General features: G+C 43.1%; 1 protein-coding gene and 1 long non-coding RNA gene across 4 annotated transcripts in view; one reads left to right on the plus strand and one right to left on the minus strand.

The window, feature by feature from the left end:
• Positions 1–13,756, plus strand: part of LOC102009041 (natural cytotoxicity triggering receptor 3 ligand 1-like) — a 16,504-nt gene extending 2,748 nt beyond the window's left edge. For all 3 annotated transcript variants that reach the window (XM_005380381.2, XM_013512029.1, XM_005380380.2), the window contains exons 3-6: positions 7,506–7,853; positions 10,905–11,237; positions 11,832–11,919; positions 13,226–13,756. In XM_005380381.2, coding sequence (XP_005380438.1) covers positions 7,506–7,853; positions 10,905–11,237; positions 11,832–11,919; positions 13,226–13,325 — 869 coding nt within the window. In that variant the 3' untranslated portion in view covers positions 13,326–13,756. The remainder of the gene's footprint in view (positions 1–7,505; positions 7,854–10,904; positions 11,238–11,831; positions 11,920–13,225) is intronic.
• LOC106148043 lies at positions 9–5,437 on the minus strand. The gene is made up of 3 exons (XR_001233163.1): positions 5,245–5,437; positions 2,748–2,850; positions 9–414 (listed from the first exon to the last, which is right to left on the minus strand). It is a non-coding gene; the product is annotated as an uncharacterized LOC106148043 (long non-coding RNA).
• Positions 13,757–17,989: the final 4,233 nt, after the last annotated feature.

Genomic DNA, 17,989 nt, shown 5'->3' on the forward strand with positions numbered 1-17,989 from the left:
CCAAACTATTTTATCTAAAATAGTATGCTAAGATTCATTGCCCCCTACATTCCCCCCTCTATGACATATTTTTCTTTCTAAGAAATACAAAGTGTGTCATACGATGGCAGCCTGGGCTCCAAAATGGGGGTTTGTCATCTTACATATAGGAACAATGAACACCACAGCTTGTTGGGCACAAGGAAGGTGCAGGGAAGCAAGTATGGCCTGGCTAGGTCCAGTAGAGTCCATCCAATGGCGCTTGAGGGTGTAGTTGTAGAGATGTTCTCTTTGTACACAAGCATGTTAATAGAATCAGTCCATTGTAGAATCCACGACAAGTCTATTGGCAGCAGGCTTTACCATGGGTTTGAAGATCTCTCCTTTTTATGGCACCCATGTTCCAGGATGGCAACTACAATGGTGGTTGATGACCTGTCAATACACAAACATACCCTCGTTCCATGTTATTAATTGAACTGGAACACCTTGTTATTATTATTATTATTATCATTTATCATTTATCTAATAGCTTGTAGTTATATTTTTCTGTTGGTTGCTCAAGACCAAGTTAAAGTGAGACCTGTATAATTAAAATTAATTTTTTTTCCTATCAAGGTCAATTAACTCTCCTCAGGATTTACCTTGAAACCATGTGCAGTGTCTCTTAGTACTTTTGTCAGTGCCAGCCATCTGGATGAGTCACAGCCATTGCTTGACCAAGTTGCTTTCTTTGAAAGCTTGGGAGACTGTTTTCTCCTGGTGACTCTCCTTAGGCACGTTACACTGTATAATCATTTTTCTCTGTGGTCCCATAATCTCCTTGATCAGAAAATCAGGGACCCAACCGAGTTGTGTGATGTGGCAGCGAGGTTTTCTTATGTCTTGAGTCCTATTTGACCTTGGAGGGCTTTGGCCAAAATATTGGTGTCCTCTTAGCCCAATTTATCTCTCTAATTTTTGGTCTCCAAACCTCAGTTGTTAAACATCCAGCAGAAAAGGTTAATGACATTACATTGCAAGCACCTTAAAAAATAAAGTACAACCAGAGAACTATTACTTCTTACCAATCATGGATGTGCTAGTAGTTGAATCTCTGTGGAATGTTAACAGACAACAATTACACAGTTTTACAAAGAAAACTGGAAGTCAAAAATTATACATAGTATCGTTAGATAATAAGCGTGATGACATTTTTGTAGCACAATAGAATAGCCCTTTTAGTCATCATCCTTACCTAGTACATAAGGAGCTTTTATCTAAATTGTCCTCAAACAGGATGTCATTTAAGAAATTTGTAACATTGTCTGGGCTGTTTAATATCTAAGCATCTCTAAATGTAGTGGCATATGCATAGTATATACACCACATAAGGTTTTGTTAAAAAATTATTCAAATGATGACCCATGAACCTCTTATAAATACCTGGAGCACAAGAGAAAAGGCAGATGTCCAACATTATATAAACAGTTTCAGTTTTACATTTTAGCGTACCGTACATTTTGAAGGCACAAATACATTTAATACACCATGAAATTAGCAATAAAAAGTTGTCACTATTTTTTTTAAATTTAGTTTGGTACCAGTAGCATCTTTTAATCAGAAAACCTTATTGTCTTATTTTTTCTTAACCTCCTGTCAATGACCAATATAAACATATCACAATAATATATTTTGAACAGTATATATCACTGTGTCTCCCATAAGGATATGGAGATTATCAGGGCTCCTTATTAATGAATAAAAACTGGTTAATGTCAGCTGCTTTTTTATTCATCAGTTGGAGTCCTATCCAACAATCTCCACCCAAGGGATTTTTATTTAGTTATCTTAACCCATTTTTTAATATTTTATGAACATCCAATCAGAATTTGACATGTCAGTTTTTGTACAATGAGCGACTCAAATCATAATACATAAAACAATATTTATACATTTATAAAACCAATTTTAACATAATTTTGACCAGCCGGCAATGTGGTAGAAGCAAATCCTTAATTTAGATGATATTAACATATAAGCCAAATTAGATTACAGACAATTGCCTTAAAAATCAAAAAAATACAAAAAGAGAAATTTGTTGAGCTCAAGTAAAACAGCTGTTTACAGATCTGACAGAGAGACAAACAAACAAAACACATACACAAGACAATTTACTTACAGACTTAAGAGTGCACTCAAATATAGTTTTGGCCATACTGAATTATAAGTTCATAATTATAAGTAGTCAGAACTTTATTTTCTCCTTTTTTTTGGTTAGGTCCATTAGCAGAGATCGCTTATAAAAAGAATTTGGAAAAATAAAACCCTTTTACTTGTAATTAATATATTTTTATATTTTATTCTGTCTTCTGAATACCAGCAACTTTTATGTTCCTTAATGTAGGTTTCAGCTTAGTCACGTGCACACACACATTGTCTCCTACTCAGACTCTCTCCTGTAAGACTTACTATAATTTAGGTTAATATTATCATTTATGTAGACTTTTTTTTTCTCCCTTTTTAAAGATCCAGACATCCATGGCACATACAAAAACCTGTATCTTATCTCGACAATCTCCATTGACCACACTTGGTGTAATAGTTATTTTTTTAAATTTATGTCAGCATTTTCTAGTACAAGACAAAAGGTTTCCTCTGTGGGAATTGGGGTAGATTTTTCATCCCCCACCCTACAAAAGTGACTGTAAGCCACAGGCAGATCTAATACTGTATTTTGCAATTCAACAGGCATATAAACAAAAAATCATTACAGTTTGAACACATACCTGAGCTTTTTTCTTAGAGACTCGATATCCCTTGTCCTGTAGTAGTTCCAACAGCCTCTTAGCTTTTGAAGAAGGTCTCGGCCCAGCAGAGGGAAAGGACAGTCTGGCATCAATAAAAACGAGTGACTCACTACATGTTTTCCTAATTGTACCTGTCGTGGTTCACAGAAAGAGTATGAGGAAGACTGACCAGTTGCTCCCTGAACTTGTACAGTTTGGTCCAGGAGGGGGGGAAACTGGCTGAGTCACCACAGACAGCTCAGCTCCTGTGTCAACTAGAAAATTTACAGGCTTTCCCTCAATTTTTGCTGTTAGCATGGGCTCCCCGGGGCCTAGAAACAGGGACCTCTGCCCCCGTCAATCTGACCCATCCACCGCATCCACCACAAACACATCCTTTTTCTCTCTTCTGTCTTTACCAAGCAGTACTGGACACTCTTTTAAAATGACCCTTTTCTTTACAATAGGCACACTGATCTGGATCCAGGCGGGGGCGGTGGCCTCCCCTTTTGGATCCAGCTTTACCTCCCTTGTCATTATGTCCAATCTGCACCTCCTTCTTACATGTAGCTGACATTACCTTCCTCTTTTCCTGTCTGTACTTTCATTCTGCATCCTCTCTATTGCGAAACACTTTCTGGGCAATTTCCATTAGTTCTGTCAAACTTTCCTGCAAATCCTTCCAATCTTTGTAACTTTCGGCATATATCAGGGGCCGACTGAGCTGCAAAGGCTAAATTGAGAGTACGGGCATGCTCAGGTGCCTCTGGATCAAACAGGGTGTACATACGGTAGGCCTCCATGAGATGCTCGAGAAATGCTGCAGGACTCTCATTCGGCCCCTGGTAGACCTCTGCTACCTTATGTAAGTTAGTAAGGTGGCGTGCAGCAGCCAGAAGCCCCTTTCTCAGGGCCTGGTGATGGTCCCTGAGTGCTTTCATTCCCTCCTCAGTATTATAATCCCAATTAGGTTCCTCCTTAGGTAAGACTTGGGCCACTGCTGCGTCCCTGTCCTGTGCTGTTCCTCCTGTCTCTAACCTCACTTGTTCCTCTGCTGACCTCTGAATTCTGTTTCTCTCCTCAGAGGTGAACAGGGTCATAAGAATCTGCTGGCAGTCGTCCCAAGTGGGGCGGTGTGTCCTAAATACTGATTCTAAGAGCGTAATTAATGCCTGTGGCTGTTCCGTGAAGGAGGGATTCTGTTTTTTCCAGTTATACGAATCACTTGTAGAAAAGGGGACGTACACCAAGGTGGATCGGAGGTTTCCCCCTTGTCCCACCACTGCTGTCTGTCTAAGTGGCAAAAACTGCAGCCGTACCCGAAGAGGAAACTTCATCCTCCTCTCCATCCCCTATAGGTGCAGGGGAGGGCTGTAGGCGCCTTCGGGCTGCACAAATGAGGTCGGCATGCCGGCGCCCACCGCTCGGCTGCGATCCTGAAATAGGTTCCTCTTTGGGTGGTGCCGCTCCCCGGTCAGGATAGGGCGGCGGCCCTGTGACACTCGGGACAAGAGACTTGCTTTCCTCTGGTGCTGATGGCAACACAGGGGGCCTGGGACCCGAGGATTTTTCTTTTATAATCAACACACGATCAGGGGCCCCACAGGCGCACATCCTGAGCCACTGTGGCAGCGTTCGAACCACAGTCAGCCAGGAGTCAATGTAGGGAAACTGATCTGGGTAACCTGGCTTTCCAGCCACTATGTCCCAGACTCTGCTTGCTACGTGAGCACCTATAGTTCCCTCAGCTGGCCAGCCCACCCCAAACGAAGGCCACTTCCGCTTATATAGCGTGCTAAGCACTCCATAGTCGCCCTTATACTTCTGAAAATTCTGAAGCACGCATTTCAATACGGTTGGTTTGCTGTCGGAATTTCCCATAGCAGAAATCCCAAAAGCGGTTTCGTTCGATCCACACACCAAGCAGGATTACAAAGCTAACATAATGCAATGCTACCGTAGTAATTACTACAGCACGGAGCAGTTGCTCAGGATTGGCCTTCCTCCGAGCTTCCCAGTAAGCCACTGCCAGCTGCAGAAGAGGCAGCAGGAGGACAGCTAAAACTACCCCAGCCCATGCCACTGATTCCACCGTAATTTCAGAATGCAAGCGCATGGGAGAAAGCGGGTGCATCAGAATGAACAAAAAACAAACAGTACAAACAAACAAAGAAACACAAAATCCCGGGAAAGATAATTTAGTTAATATTCCTCCGACTTATTTTTGCCAATGCAGAGTTGGAGACTGGCTTGAAACACAACAAAACAAAAGCCGAATTCTTTCTCAGCACTCGCCAGAAAGACTAACATGCCCCTCGCTCAGCTCCCGCTGGGAGGGTGAAGGCTGCGCTGCACAGCGCACTGCCTCAGGTCCCTCTCCCGGCTCCCGGAGAGGACAGAAACCAAACAGCCACCCACTTCTGGGTGCTACAAGTTAGAGACCCACATCTCCGAAAATACAAGCCCAGTTTCCACAAAAAGCCAATTAAAATCTTACCTAGTCGGAGGTGTGGAACTCTGCTTTGTTCTTTGTGGCCAAGACCTGCAGTCCCTAGCCTCTCTCTGATGGAAGCTGAAATCAGCTGTGGCTCCAAGCCATTCAAGAAGGGCTAGAGGGTCCGGAGACCGGGGCCCTTCTCAAAGCGGGGGTCTGCCTGTGGAATTTCCCGAGCGAGCCTCCAAAATGTTACGGCAGAAATTCCCATTTGTCCCAAACATTCCACAAGAGACGCCAATCACCAGTGAGACCAAAATCAGAGTTTAATTTGAGGCTAGCCACCCTCACTTCCTTTGCCAATCTGGAAGCGGGGCCCATGGCTAACTTTGTTTCCCCTTATATACATTTTGGTTTCCATGGACAACAGATTGGGGTGTTACACTCTCTGACCCCAGTGGGCACATGGTCTTTCTCTCATCCTGTTGGACCCCAGGTCAGTTGCAGGTCGCATGTCAAACCGTGATAGATGTTTCCCCCCATTATCTCCTTTTTTACAACCTATGCATTCCTTTAGGGTTACAGTGTTTACCTAGGGCCAGGAGATGGCACTGCCCAGGCAGGGTCATGGAGGGTCACCTAGGCCTAGGTGCCCCCTTATCTTGGGGAGACATTCCTGGGCAGTGTTGATCTGGGGAATTAGCTCTTGCACTGTCCCGGGAGGCTTCCCGAGGCACCATGCAGGCTTTTACCAAACTATTTTATCTAAAATAGTATGCTAAGATTCATTCCCCCCTACACTAGCTGTGTGAAAGTACAGCACACACAATTATGTACAGATGTAATAATGAGAACAAACAACATTTATTCTGTTGAAGACATTTGCTATGCCAGCCTGACTGAAGAAAGATAGGATGAATTTTGTATTCATCCTATGGGGATTGCGCCCCCTCAAGATACACAAGCTGCTAAGTGCTCCAGGCAAAACACTCTTTATCCAGTCACAGGTGCACCCCATCCCTTTTTTCCATATCCTCAAACTTACCCCAAACTCTCACCCTCATTCTTCTCTTGGAAACCACAGATTTACGTATATTCTATTCTATACTTTTTATATCTTTTTTTTGAGACAGGGTCTCACTATGCAGTTCAGGCTGGCCTTGTGCTCACTTTGTAGTACAGGCTGGTCTCAAACACCCAACAATCCTCTAGCCTTAGCCTCCTGAGTGCTGGAATTACAGGTGTGGGCCACCACACCTGGCTTTATTTCATTTTAGAGTATACCTTTTGTACATTATTTTTAAAAAAGATGTCCCATAAAATGTGGTGCAGGCAGTAGCTTCGTGAGCTTGTGTCCCATGTCTCTGGATCTCACTAAGAAGCCACAGTGAGTGGTTGACCCACCCATTCAGGCTTGTGTGAAGTTCACTCAGTGATGCTCACATAGTGAGGAAACTGGCTAATGACAGTTCTCTTGTCCCTGTTGGTTAGTGACGCACAATGGTGCTCTGCAACCTATAAAACTGAGACTTATCTTAAAATAAAAAATAAAGCCTGGTGTGGTGGTGCACACCTGTAATCCAAAGCACTCGGGGGCTGAAGGAGGAAGATCTTTTCGAGGTCGAGACCAGCCTAGGCTACAAAGTGAACTGAAGGCCAGTCTGAACTGCATAGCCGGACCCTGTCTCAAAAGGGACAAAACAACCAACCAACCAAAAAAAACAAAACCTATAAAACAGTGTCCAAGGAAATTTAAGAAGATCTAAATAGATGAATAGAAAATTCATCCTATCTTCCTTCAGTCAGGCTGGCATAGCAAATGCCACATATTGGGTGGCTTCAACAGATTTGTTTCTCACCACTGTGGAGGTCAGGAGGCCTGAGAGGAAGGTGCCGACTGATGGAGTCTCTGGTGAGGGCCCCACTCCTGGTTTGCAGGACGCCTCTTGCTGTGTCTTCACAGTGCAGGGTGAGAGACCTTTCTACTGCTCCTGTCATAGGGGCACTAATCCCATTCAGCAAGCTCTACCCTTAGACCTAATCACTTCCCAGAGGCCCTGCTCCAAACACCGTCACATTAGGAAGTAGGGCTCAATAGATGCATTTTGGGAGGACAAAAACATTCAAATTCAAGTGGAATCTCAAGGGCCCCTAAGAGCCAAAATAATCTTGAAAAAGAACAAAGAGGGATCTTGGTGGGTGAATGAGGGCCATGAACTGAGAGCCTGTGTCCTGAGTCCTCTCACACTTACCCCAAAAGGAATGTATTACATGGTCGTGTTTGAGACACAGGATCCGCATAACCAAGTGTGTTACTGTCACAGGTTCTCTGAAAGTGGAGGTGCCAGGAAGGCCACTGACGGTACGCCTAAACGACAATGTCACCATCCCCTGCAAAGTCCATGACTTCCCAATGCTGGACCTCAGTTGTATGGGCATTAGGTGGTATTGGAAGGATCCGGCGTCTGAAGCAGAGGACACGGTGTTGGAGTTATATGGCGATAATGAAAAGGTTACCCGAACTGGGGCCAAAGTGTCTCTGGATTGGCCGAAGTCAGGTGACGCCTCATTGCATCTGCCTGGGGTCCAGGTGGGGGATGCAGGAATGTACCGGTGCCAGGTGGTGGTGCCCCCTCAGATGGAAGAAGGAGTGGCCTCTCTGGAAGTTACAGGTGAGCACCTGAGGGCAGTGCCCTGCTGTTGCCATGGTGCTGGGTCCTGGGGTGGGGATGCATTTGGGACACCCGTGGGGCAAAGGGGCAGAGGGTCAGTGTGTGGGTCTGTCGTAGACATGGGCTCCCATCCTGGGCTTCTGTAAACACTTGGACCACCTTGAGCAAGTCATTAGTCACTCTGAACTTCAGTGCTCTACCAGAGTGGGTTATAGGTAAGACTGTAGGAAAATACCGATGAAATGCTTAGCCCAGTGCTCCATCCTTGTAAGTGCCCAGTAAATGATAACATGAGCAATTGTTGTATAGTTCACCTCTTGTATGAGCAGCCAGTGTCACTAAAGAAGTGCCAGGTCACTGGGAAAGGAGCGAGGTGCTGGGGCCTGGCTGGACTGACCTAAATCCTATTCCAGCATTGCTACTTCTAATCGGTGACTGTGGCCATTTAATAGCTTTAAACCTGAATTTTCCTGTGCACAAAATGGGCTGATAACTCCTACCTGCCTCATCATATGATATGTGTACAACAAGGTATGGTGGCACATGTCTTTAAATCCGAGTGACCTGGGAGGGTCAAGGTGGAGAATAATCAAGTTTGAGAGTGGCCTGGGCAACTTAGTGAAATTCTCTTTCAGCATAAAGCAAAAAAGGATAACCAGTAAATACGGATGGAAAAAATACAGCAAAAACATTGCTGAGTGGTAGTAGCTCACTGGTAAGGGTGAAAATATCCAGCTGTTTGCCTATTGTAATGTGGGTAGGTTCTTGGTCAAGGCTTAAAACATCTCCCAAAAAGCCCTTAGAGCTTCTCTTTCCTCTTCTATAAAAGCATCTGATATGTGGGTGAGCTTCATGGTGTCTTAGTTTGTGGCTTAACCACAGATGTGTATTTTCTTACAATGCTGGATTCTAGAATTCTGAGGTCAGGATGTCAGAGGCGTTGATTTCAGTCAATCTTTCTGAAGGTGACGCTTCACTGCATCTGCCGGGGGTCCTGTACGTGCAGGAATGTACAGGTGCCAGGTGGTACTCCCTCCTTATGGAAGAAGGAATGGTCCTCTCTTCTTGGCCTTCTATCTGTTTTTCCTCAGGGTTTTTTTTTTTCCTGTATCTGTCTGTGTTTTCTAAATCTCTTTTCTTGAGAGGAGGCCAGTTACAATAGGTAGGACCCACCCTGACAATCTCATTTTAATGTAACTATCTCTTTAAGAATTTATCTTAAAATCTTCACATTCAGTGATACCAGGAACTCTGGAAAGGATATGAATTTTAGGGAGACTCAGTTCATAACAGAAGGGCAGCATTTTGAAATCCCCTTAATTGTATGTAGAACTTTGATCACTTTGTACATGGTAATAATAGAAGTGCAGAAGTATAGTAGTTAGAAAAATTCATTGATTCTGCAATTTACAGAAAGCCTGAAAGAACTGTGGCTGTCAAAATAGAAATGAATAGACTTACAAGATAGGCTAGTGGGTTCTCATATTATTCCTACCACTGTGCAGTATTTATCCTGTCATTAACAGCTTGCCTTAGTGCAGTTGATTTAATTAATACACCAGTATTGATGAGTTACTGTTCATCAAAGTCCATAAGTTACTCAGGTTTCCTTGGTTTTATTTAATATCCTTTTTCTGTTCCAAGATCCCATCTAGAACATCATATGCTTTTAATTTGCGTGTCTCCTTAGTCTTTTTTTGGCTGTGACAGTTTCTAGACTTCTCTTGATTTTGATGTCCTTGACAATTTTGAGGAGTAGTGGTCAAGGTTTTGTAGGATGCCACTCTCTTGGAATTTATTTGCTGCTCTTATAATGTGAGTGAGGTTTTAATTTTTTAGGATGATCACAGAGGTAAAGGGAGTGTGTAACACATGTCAAATCTCCTAATTTATGACTCTCAATGTTATCCTTGATTGCCTCTGTGCAGTAGTATTTGTCTGGCTCTTTCACTGTTAAATTACTCCTCCTCCCCGCTTCTGCACTCTGGTCTTTGAGAGGAAGGAAGTCACCATGTGTGGCCCTCACTTAAGGAGTCACACTCCTTTCCCATTGGGATGGAGTAGCTCTGTGATTTATTTGGAATTCTTCATTAGAGAGGTTTTTTTTTTGTTTTTTGGCATTCATTTATTTACTCAGTGATTTAATTGTGCTTGTATTTAGGTCTCTGATCCAAATGAATTAATTTTTGTAAAAACTGTAAGATGTTGTAAATTCCATGTGATTTGTTGCATATGGATTCATAATGGTGTTCCAGCACCATTCCATGTAAAGACTGTACCTTCTCCTCAAATTACCCTTCTTCCTTTGTCAGAGATGAATTGGCTATATTTATGTCCATCTATTGCTAGCTTGCCATTCTGTCCTATTGATTTATTTTTCTGTGCTTTTATCAGAACCACACTCTTTATTTGAGCACAGTTGCTGGGAGATGCTTTAGCCACTTGTATTATATTTGGAAGACTTGCCCCAAGTTCATATGGCTACACCCCTCTGCAGTAGGGATGGAGTGAGCGTTTAACCTGGATGTGTCATGTCCAGCTAAGAATGCTCGGGAGTAGACATCTGCAACAACACAAGGCTTCCTGAACATTCTGAATAGTGTCTGGCACAGAAGAGTTGAAGAAACTCTACTTTCTAAAATGACCATGAGAGTCGAGGTCCCAGCATGGCAACATCCCACTGGTAGTGCGAACCACCTACTTAGACTCCCTGATTTAGGCAGAGGGCTGTTCAGGTCACACAGCGCTCCTGAAGTCACCCTGGATCAAGCCTGGGGCTGGGAATCAGCTAGTTTCTACCCATTCTACAGGAATTTCCAGTGGGCTCTGGCCACTCAGCCGGTCTTCAGCTCATTGCTGGGTGTGGTTTTACTATCACCTGTGTCTCCAAATTTCCATCTTTGAAAGATCAGACACCTATGTTTTCTGTCTTGCCTGGGTACAGCGGAAATGAGGCTGATGTGTAGGTTTGGCAGAAGCCAGTTACCATGAGGCAAGGGAGAAAAGGGTGCCAGTTTTGGGCCCAACTCTATGTCTTTTCATCCCTGGCAGCTGAGCCGGCCAGCACGGTGTTTCTGGAGCAAAGCATGGAGAGAAGTAACGAAATTGATGGCAGTTATCTTGTGTGTCATGCCAGTGGGTTCTACCCAGAAGCCATTAACATAACATGGCAGAAGTGGACCCAGAATGTTTCGCAGTACCAAAGGATTTCCACAGACATCTGGAATGATCCCATCATCAAGAATGAGGGTGGCACATTTAACATCACCAGCTACTTGAAAATCAGTCCCTCTCTGGAAGACAGTGTGACCATCTACCAGTGTGTGGTGTGGCACTGCTCCTTGAACACCTCCCAGAGGCTGAACTTCACACTGCCTGTGAGAGGTAAGTGTCGTCTTGCCCCTTCCCTCACTCCTTACATCTAGGATGTATCACATGACTCTGGTTCCTGGGCAGTCTAGGGTCTTTGCTAGTGTTTGATGGGGAAAAGAATAAGCTGTGCTAAGGGTGGGTACAAGCTGGGGTCTGGCTCAGCTCAGGCCCAGAGGCAACAGTCTGAGTTCAGTGTAGCATTGTACCACGAATCACTCACACACTCTGGATTCAGTGCACAGGCAAAAGGTGTGGAAGGTGGAAAGGGTTGACAATAGTCATGAGGTGGAAACAGGGCTACAGGTCAGCTCATGGCAGTCCTCCTGCCTCAATTTGTTACCATCTCTGAATATTCATAACGTCGGGTCCGTTTGTATCTCTGAAAGTTCACAACTCAAATGTTCATAAGTTGGGGCTTCCTGTACTCAGATGTGGGAGATGTGGTGATGCTGAGACCTGTGCCTTGGGGTTGGTGGTTGAATTTCTTGAGAGGAAAACGACACAAAGCTCAGTGGTGTTAGCAGCCGTTGTTTGTGTGGGGTCTCTTAGGCTCTTGCCGGTGGTTTCTCCTTACTCTTCTTCTGTTTTGCTTTTTTTTTCCTGCAGAAACTAAAGAGAGAGATCTCATCTGGATCCTTGTTTCTATTGTTGGACTGATTTTAATAGTGGTTATTTCCGTTTGTATTTGGAGAAGGTAAGGAGCTCTGTCTTAGTTACTGTTCTTGTCGCTGAGACAAAAAACTGACACCTGAAGTTAAACAGGGAAAGGTTTAATTACCTCAGACTCTGTTGAGGTTTCAGTCCATAATCAGCTGGCTCCAAGGAAGGTGGCTTAGCAGAAGCAACAAGAGACCTTTGCAGCTCTTTTTTTTTTTTTTCCTCCTATATACTCTGTCGAGGCTACTGCGATTAGGGCAGTGCCAAACCAATCAGTGGACTGATTTAGCAATCACACACCCTTAATCCCAGCATTGTACCATGAATCACTCACACACTCTAGATCCAGCCACCTCTGGACAAACCCCACTGATGAATGCATGTGACTTTGAGGGCACATCTAGACACAAGTCACAACAGGCTCTGAAAGAAAGTGTAGTCCTTCGTTTTGGACTTGGCTCCAAGACCTCAGGATCTTGGTCAGTGTGTGGGGTCAGAGAGTCCTAAGGGTTGGTGCTGGCGTGTTGTAAGTGTTGTGTGTTGTTCTCTCCGATGTTGTGTTGGGGATGAACTTTGCTGTGGGGTCACCACGTGTTGGTTTCTGACTCTGGGCAGATGCACTGTGGAGCTTCCTTTGTCTCCAGCAATGCAGATGTCCCTGTGGACTGAACCTGCCCATGGGAGCTCGGGCCAGGGCCATGGACTATGTGCAGGTTGCATTGTTCTCAGGCACACAGAGCCCACAGCTGAGAGAAGGGAATCCCCTCCCCTGGTTGCTTTGGTGGGATAGCTCACCACCAGCTTTCCCTGGCTTGGCGAAGACTGTCTTCACCTTCAGTTTATGTTTCTGCACAGAATCCTTATTGTGGCCCAAATAGCAAGTGACCCAGCATTCGCTTTGCAGACCCAAGAGACTAGGGTGAATGTGCTTGTTAAAGTGGTTCTATTTTTTTTTTCCTGCTTTCAGTTCTGGGGCTCCAATCCAGGACCTCAAGCATGCTGGGCAAGCCCCCTGCTGCTGCGCTATAGTGCCACTGCCTAAAATAGTTCTAGATGATGATACAGTTCTTCTCAGTCATTTATGGGCCTGCCTAGGTGAGATCTGTGCAAGGGCCAACACTTCTCATTGTAAATGAAAAATGAGAAACTGAGTTTGTCAAGGAAGAAAGTCAAGGAGTGTCAAGGAGTGCTCTTCTCACATACATGAAGTGATTTGTGGAACTTGTTCTCCTGGTTGGAGCTAAGCCAATGAGAAAACCGGGTGTAAAGTGGTGTTCACATGCTTCTTGTGATACTCGTGATTGTTTTCATATTTTTGTCCTTTCTCTGATTCTCATATGCAGGTGCAGGTCTTGTAAACACCCAGCAGTGACACTGAAGAAGGAACCACAGCCAAATCAAGTGTGGCAATTTACAGAGATAACTCTAATCTTTCACTCCTAGTTTGCCCAGATGACTCCAGTCCGTCACACACGTCTATGTCCTTACCTGTTGCGGCATAGCTTTACAGTGCCCTCCAGCACACTCCCTGGTCATTGGGCTCAAACATGTGCCTTGCTTTAGTCAACACAAGAAAGTGACTACAGGCCAGTTCTCAGTGTGGCCCTAGAGGGGCCTTTTTGTGTCTTCCTTTGCTGTCTTTGGTGCCTCTGACGCAAGAAGGATGAATCCAGGGTGACCTGCTGGAGGATGAGCCATACAGGAAGCCGAGTCCCGTCATCCTAGGTGAAGTGACAGCATTCATCTCCACTCAGGCTGATCTACCTCTGGTCAGCAGTGCTGACAGAGCCAACTCTAAGGACAAGAGAAATTTTTAAAAATTTATTTTAAAGTGAAAAAAAAATTTTCAACATCAGGTATTAGAATAACAGTGGTTAATACACTGCATGTTGTCACCTTCAAAGTAGTTACTCAGCATACAAGATATCAGCATTAAATTGTTCAAACAGTATTAGCACAAACTTTTCTTTTCAATGAACTAAGAAATTAGTAGTGTAGCTATCTTAACTCTCTTATATATACATTTTTTTTGCTTTTCCCTTCTTCTTTCCTCCATTGTAGTTTCTCTTTCCTTTTGAACAGTTTCTTCCCATTTTACAGTATGTATTGTACATTTTGGATGTTGTTTACTCAGTCAGCTTCTCACACTAAGGGGAGAATGATTTTTGCACATGTTTGTCTGGTTTGTTTCACTTATGAGTGTGGTCTCAAGTTACATCCATTTACCTATGAAAGTCTCCAGTGTATCCTTCTTTAAGGCTCAATAGTAGTCTGTCATATAAAAAGATCATATCTTTTCTATCCATTCCTCAGTTAATGGGCATTTGGGTTGTTTCCAAGATGTACCTATTACAAATTGTGCTACTGTAAACATAGGTGCATATATATCACTGTGGTATGATGTTTTTAATTCTTCTAGGAAAATACCCAGCAGGGGAATATGTGGCTCAGATGGGAAATCCAATCCTAGTTTTTTGAGGAATCTCCACACTGATTCTCACAGTGGTTGTACCAGTCTCCACTCCCTCCAACAGTGGAGAAGGGTTCTTTTTTCTCCAGAGCCCTCTAGGATTTGTTATTGGTTGATTTCTTGATAATAGCCATTCTTTCTGGAGTGAGATGGAATCTCAGTGTTGTTTTAATTTACATCTATCAAATTGGTAGGGCAAGAAAAACTCCATTTTTCTGGTTTTAACTTCATAGTAAGAGAGGTCACTTAAAGTTCACTTAAGCTGTAGTTGACCCCCCACACACACCAGTACCCTTACCAACTTGCTTAAAAGCAGAGCAAAGCCATAAATTGGGAACAGAACAAACAGAAAACTGGGAAGTAAATGAAAGGCTAACCCACGATTGTCCTTGGAATTTGGTTGTCCTCCTGGGAGAAAAGTAAACTTTGTGCTAATTATATGACCTGAAAATGAAGTAATGGTTACTATGGAAACCTGAAATGTACTAAGACCAAAGGTGAGACCCAGAGCAGCATGGACATCTTTGACTTCAGTTTAGAGATGGTCCGTCAGCTGGCTCCAATAAAGCTTTGTTTGTTCGTGATTTTTTTGGTTTTCTTGTGGGTGTCTTTCTCGATGTACTCACTTGCCATATCAAAATGACCAGTGATGTTGAACTCTTTTTTCATACATTTATTTGCTGTTTGTATTTCTTCATCTGAGAAGTGTATATTCATCTCAGATGCCCATTTTTGGATTGGGTCTTCAAATTTGGGAGGTCTGATATTTTTGAGTTCTTTATATGTTCTTTTTTTATTTTAAAGAGTCAAAGAAGGATAACATAATAATAGGAGGGGCTTACCAAATTACAGACAAAGTGATAGGAAATTATCAGTGGTTATTGTTTTATATATTGTTATCTATAAGATAGTTTCTCAGGAAAACAAATAGACAAATGATAGTGAGTTACAGACAAAAGAGGTAGGAGATTATCAGTAGTTGTTGTACTATACTTAGGTATCTTCAAAGTGACTTCTAAAGAATATAAATAGAACTATACATGAGTGACCTACTGAATAATCATTCAATAATTCTCAATGGTTGTTGTAGGAAACACATAATAGTAAACATGGATCCATTTATGAAATAGGATAGGAACAATACAAACATTACAGAGTTATGGATAGATTAGTAGGAAAATATCAATGACTGCTGTAATACATGGTGGTATCTTCAAAGTGGTTCCTCAGGAAGACAGAGATACACAAGAAGGATCTAACAAGTAGTTACAGCCTAAGGGTTGTCAAAAATCAAGTGAGTTGTCTGGGGTGAAAGCCATTTTTTGTAGCGTTTTCTCTCCAGCCTCCCATCGCACTGGGACCCCGCAACCAGTTAGTGTCCTCTCCCCAACTGTCAGCACAAGCAGCAGGAATCCTGCTGCAGACTTCTCCAGAGCTCCACCACAGCCTGTACTGTCAGGGGAAGAATGGCTTCCAGTGACTCTCTGCAGGTATTGTGCAAGGTCCTCCTGGTTTACAGCTTCTGAGCGGCTCTCGTGACCCCAGTCCACTGAACCTCTGACTCCATGGGCTTAGTCTGCATTCTCATGTTCTCTGAGTCCTTGTTCAGCAGCTGCTCCTCCGCTGGCTCTGGACCTTTCTGGTTCTCAATGGCAGGAGCAAAAGTGTCCCGTTGTATAGCATGTATTCCCAGGGGTTGTTCAAATTTGAATGATTCACAGACATCCGTGGGTGGGCAACTGCAGTCGGTGCATGGTGGGCCAATTGTGTCAGTGTTTCTCTGTGTCATGATAGATCTCAATTGAGCGGCGGCGGCCGGCCTAAGGGCCAGCGCACAACAGCGCTTGCCGCTGCATGGCTCCCCATGCACTGGGGGCCCTCCCTCCAGGGACCTACGAGGCAGGAAGCTAGCCAGCCGGAAGACCGGCGCTCCCTGCCCAAGGCTCCCTGTCTTTATATGTTCTTAATAGTAATCCTTTGTCTGAGGAAGAGGTGGCAAACATTTTTTTTCCCACATTGTGGATTGTCTCTTCACTCTGTTGGTGGTTTCTCTTGCTGTGCAAAGTTTTTAAGAAGATGAAATCCAAGTTGATTGTTTGTGATAGTTTCTATTTGATCAGAGTTTTATTAATAAAGTCTTTTGCCTGTACCAATGCCTTCAAGAATTTCGCTTTTTCTATCTTCCAGCAGATTTAATATTCCTGTTTTAATATTTAGATCTTTGGTCCATTTCAAATTTGGTTTAGTGTATGGTAAAAGATATGGGTGCAATTTTAATCTCAGGCATGCACAGAGCCATTTTTTCCATCACCATTTATTATAGAGGCTGTGTTTCTATCAGTGAATGTTTTTGGCACCTTCATCAAAGATAAGGTAGCTGAGTATGTCTGGAGTTGTTTCTACATCTTTTAAGCTGTCCCATTGATCTTCTGGTCTGGTTTTTTTGTTTTTGTTTTTTTTTTGTTTTTTGTTTTTTGTTTTTTTTTGCCAGTACCACACTGTTTTTATCACAGTACCTTTATAGTATAATTTCAAGTCAGGGATTGTGATGCCCCTTGCCTTGCCTTTGTTGCTTAGAATTAACTGCCTTTATTACTCTCGGTCTCTTCTGGTTCCAAATGTATTTTAGGATTGTTTTCTCTAATTCTGTGAGATATGTTGTTGAAATTTTGATTGGAATTGCATTAAATCTGTATAACAGTTTTGGAAGTATAGCCATTTTCACTATATTGGTTCTTCCTACCCAAGAGCAAGGGATATCTTTCCATTTTCTAATATTCTCTTCAATCTCCTTTTTCAGAGTACTGTAGTTTTAAATGTAGAGGTCTTTTACATCCTTTGTTAGACTGATTCCTAGGCATTTCATTTTTTTCAATGCTACTTTTTTATGTCTTTTTGAGACAGGGTTTCGCTATGTAGTTTGGGCTGGACTTGAGCTTACTTTGTAGCCCTCGAACTTGCAACAGTCCTCCTGCCTTAGCCTCCCAAGTGCTGGGATAATAGGCATGTGCCACCACACCCAGCTTTGGATGCTCTTGTGAAAGGTGTTGTCTCTCTAATTTCTCTCTCAGTTAATTTGTTATTCATGTCCAGGAAGGTTATTATTGATTTTTGAATATTGACTTTGTATTCAGCTGTACTACTGATGACTTTTAGATTTTTTTTTTTTTTTTGTACCAAGAATCAAACTCTGGACCTTGCACTTGCCAGGCAGGCGCTTGTGCCTCTGAGCTATATCCCTGGCCCCCTGACTTTTAGATTTAATAACCAAATTCAGTGGTTATTGGTGTAGCTGGATACAAAGTCAACACTCAAAAATCAATAGCCTTCCCATACAGGAGTAACAAACTCACTGAGAGAGAAATTAGGGAAACAACACCTTTCACAATAGCATCCAAAAAATGCTTATTAAATCTAGCAGTTTTTAGTGAAGTTTTGATACTTCTGTGTAGAGTATCACATCATCTGCAAATAATGATAACTTTACTTTTTTCCTATCATTATTCCATTTTCCCTTGCTTGCTTGCTTGCTGGGGATATAGCTCAATTACACAGGACCTCCCTGGCAAGCACAAGGTCCTGAGTTTGATTCCTAGTACCAAAAAAAAACCTGTCACCAAAAAAGGGATGGGGATGG

This window comes from Chinchilla lanigera, unplaced genomic scaffold (assembly GCF_000276665.1).
Source record: "Chinchilla lanigera isolate Chin_1 unplaced genomic scaffold, ChiLan1.0 scaffold00013, whole genome shotgun sequence".
Taxonomy (NCBI): Eukaryota; Metazoa; Chordata; class Mammalia; order Rodentia; family Chinchillidae; genus Chinchilla; species Chinchilla lanigera.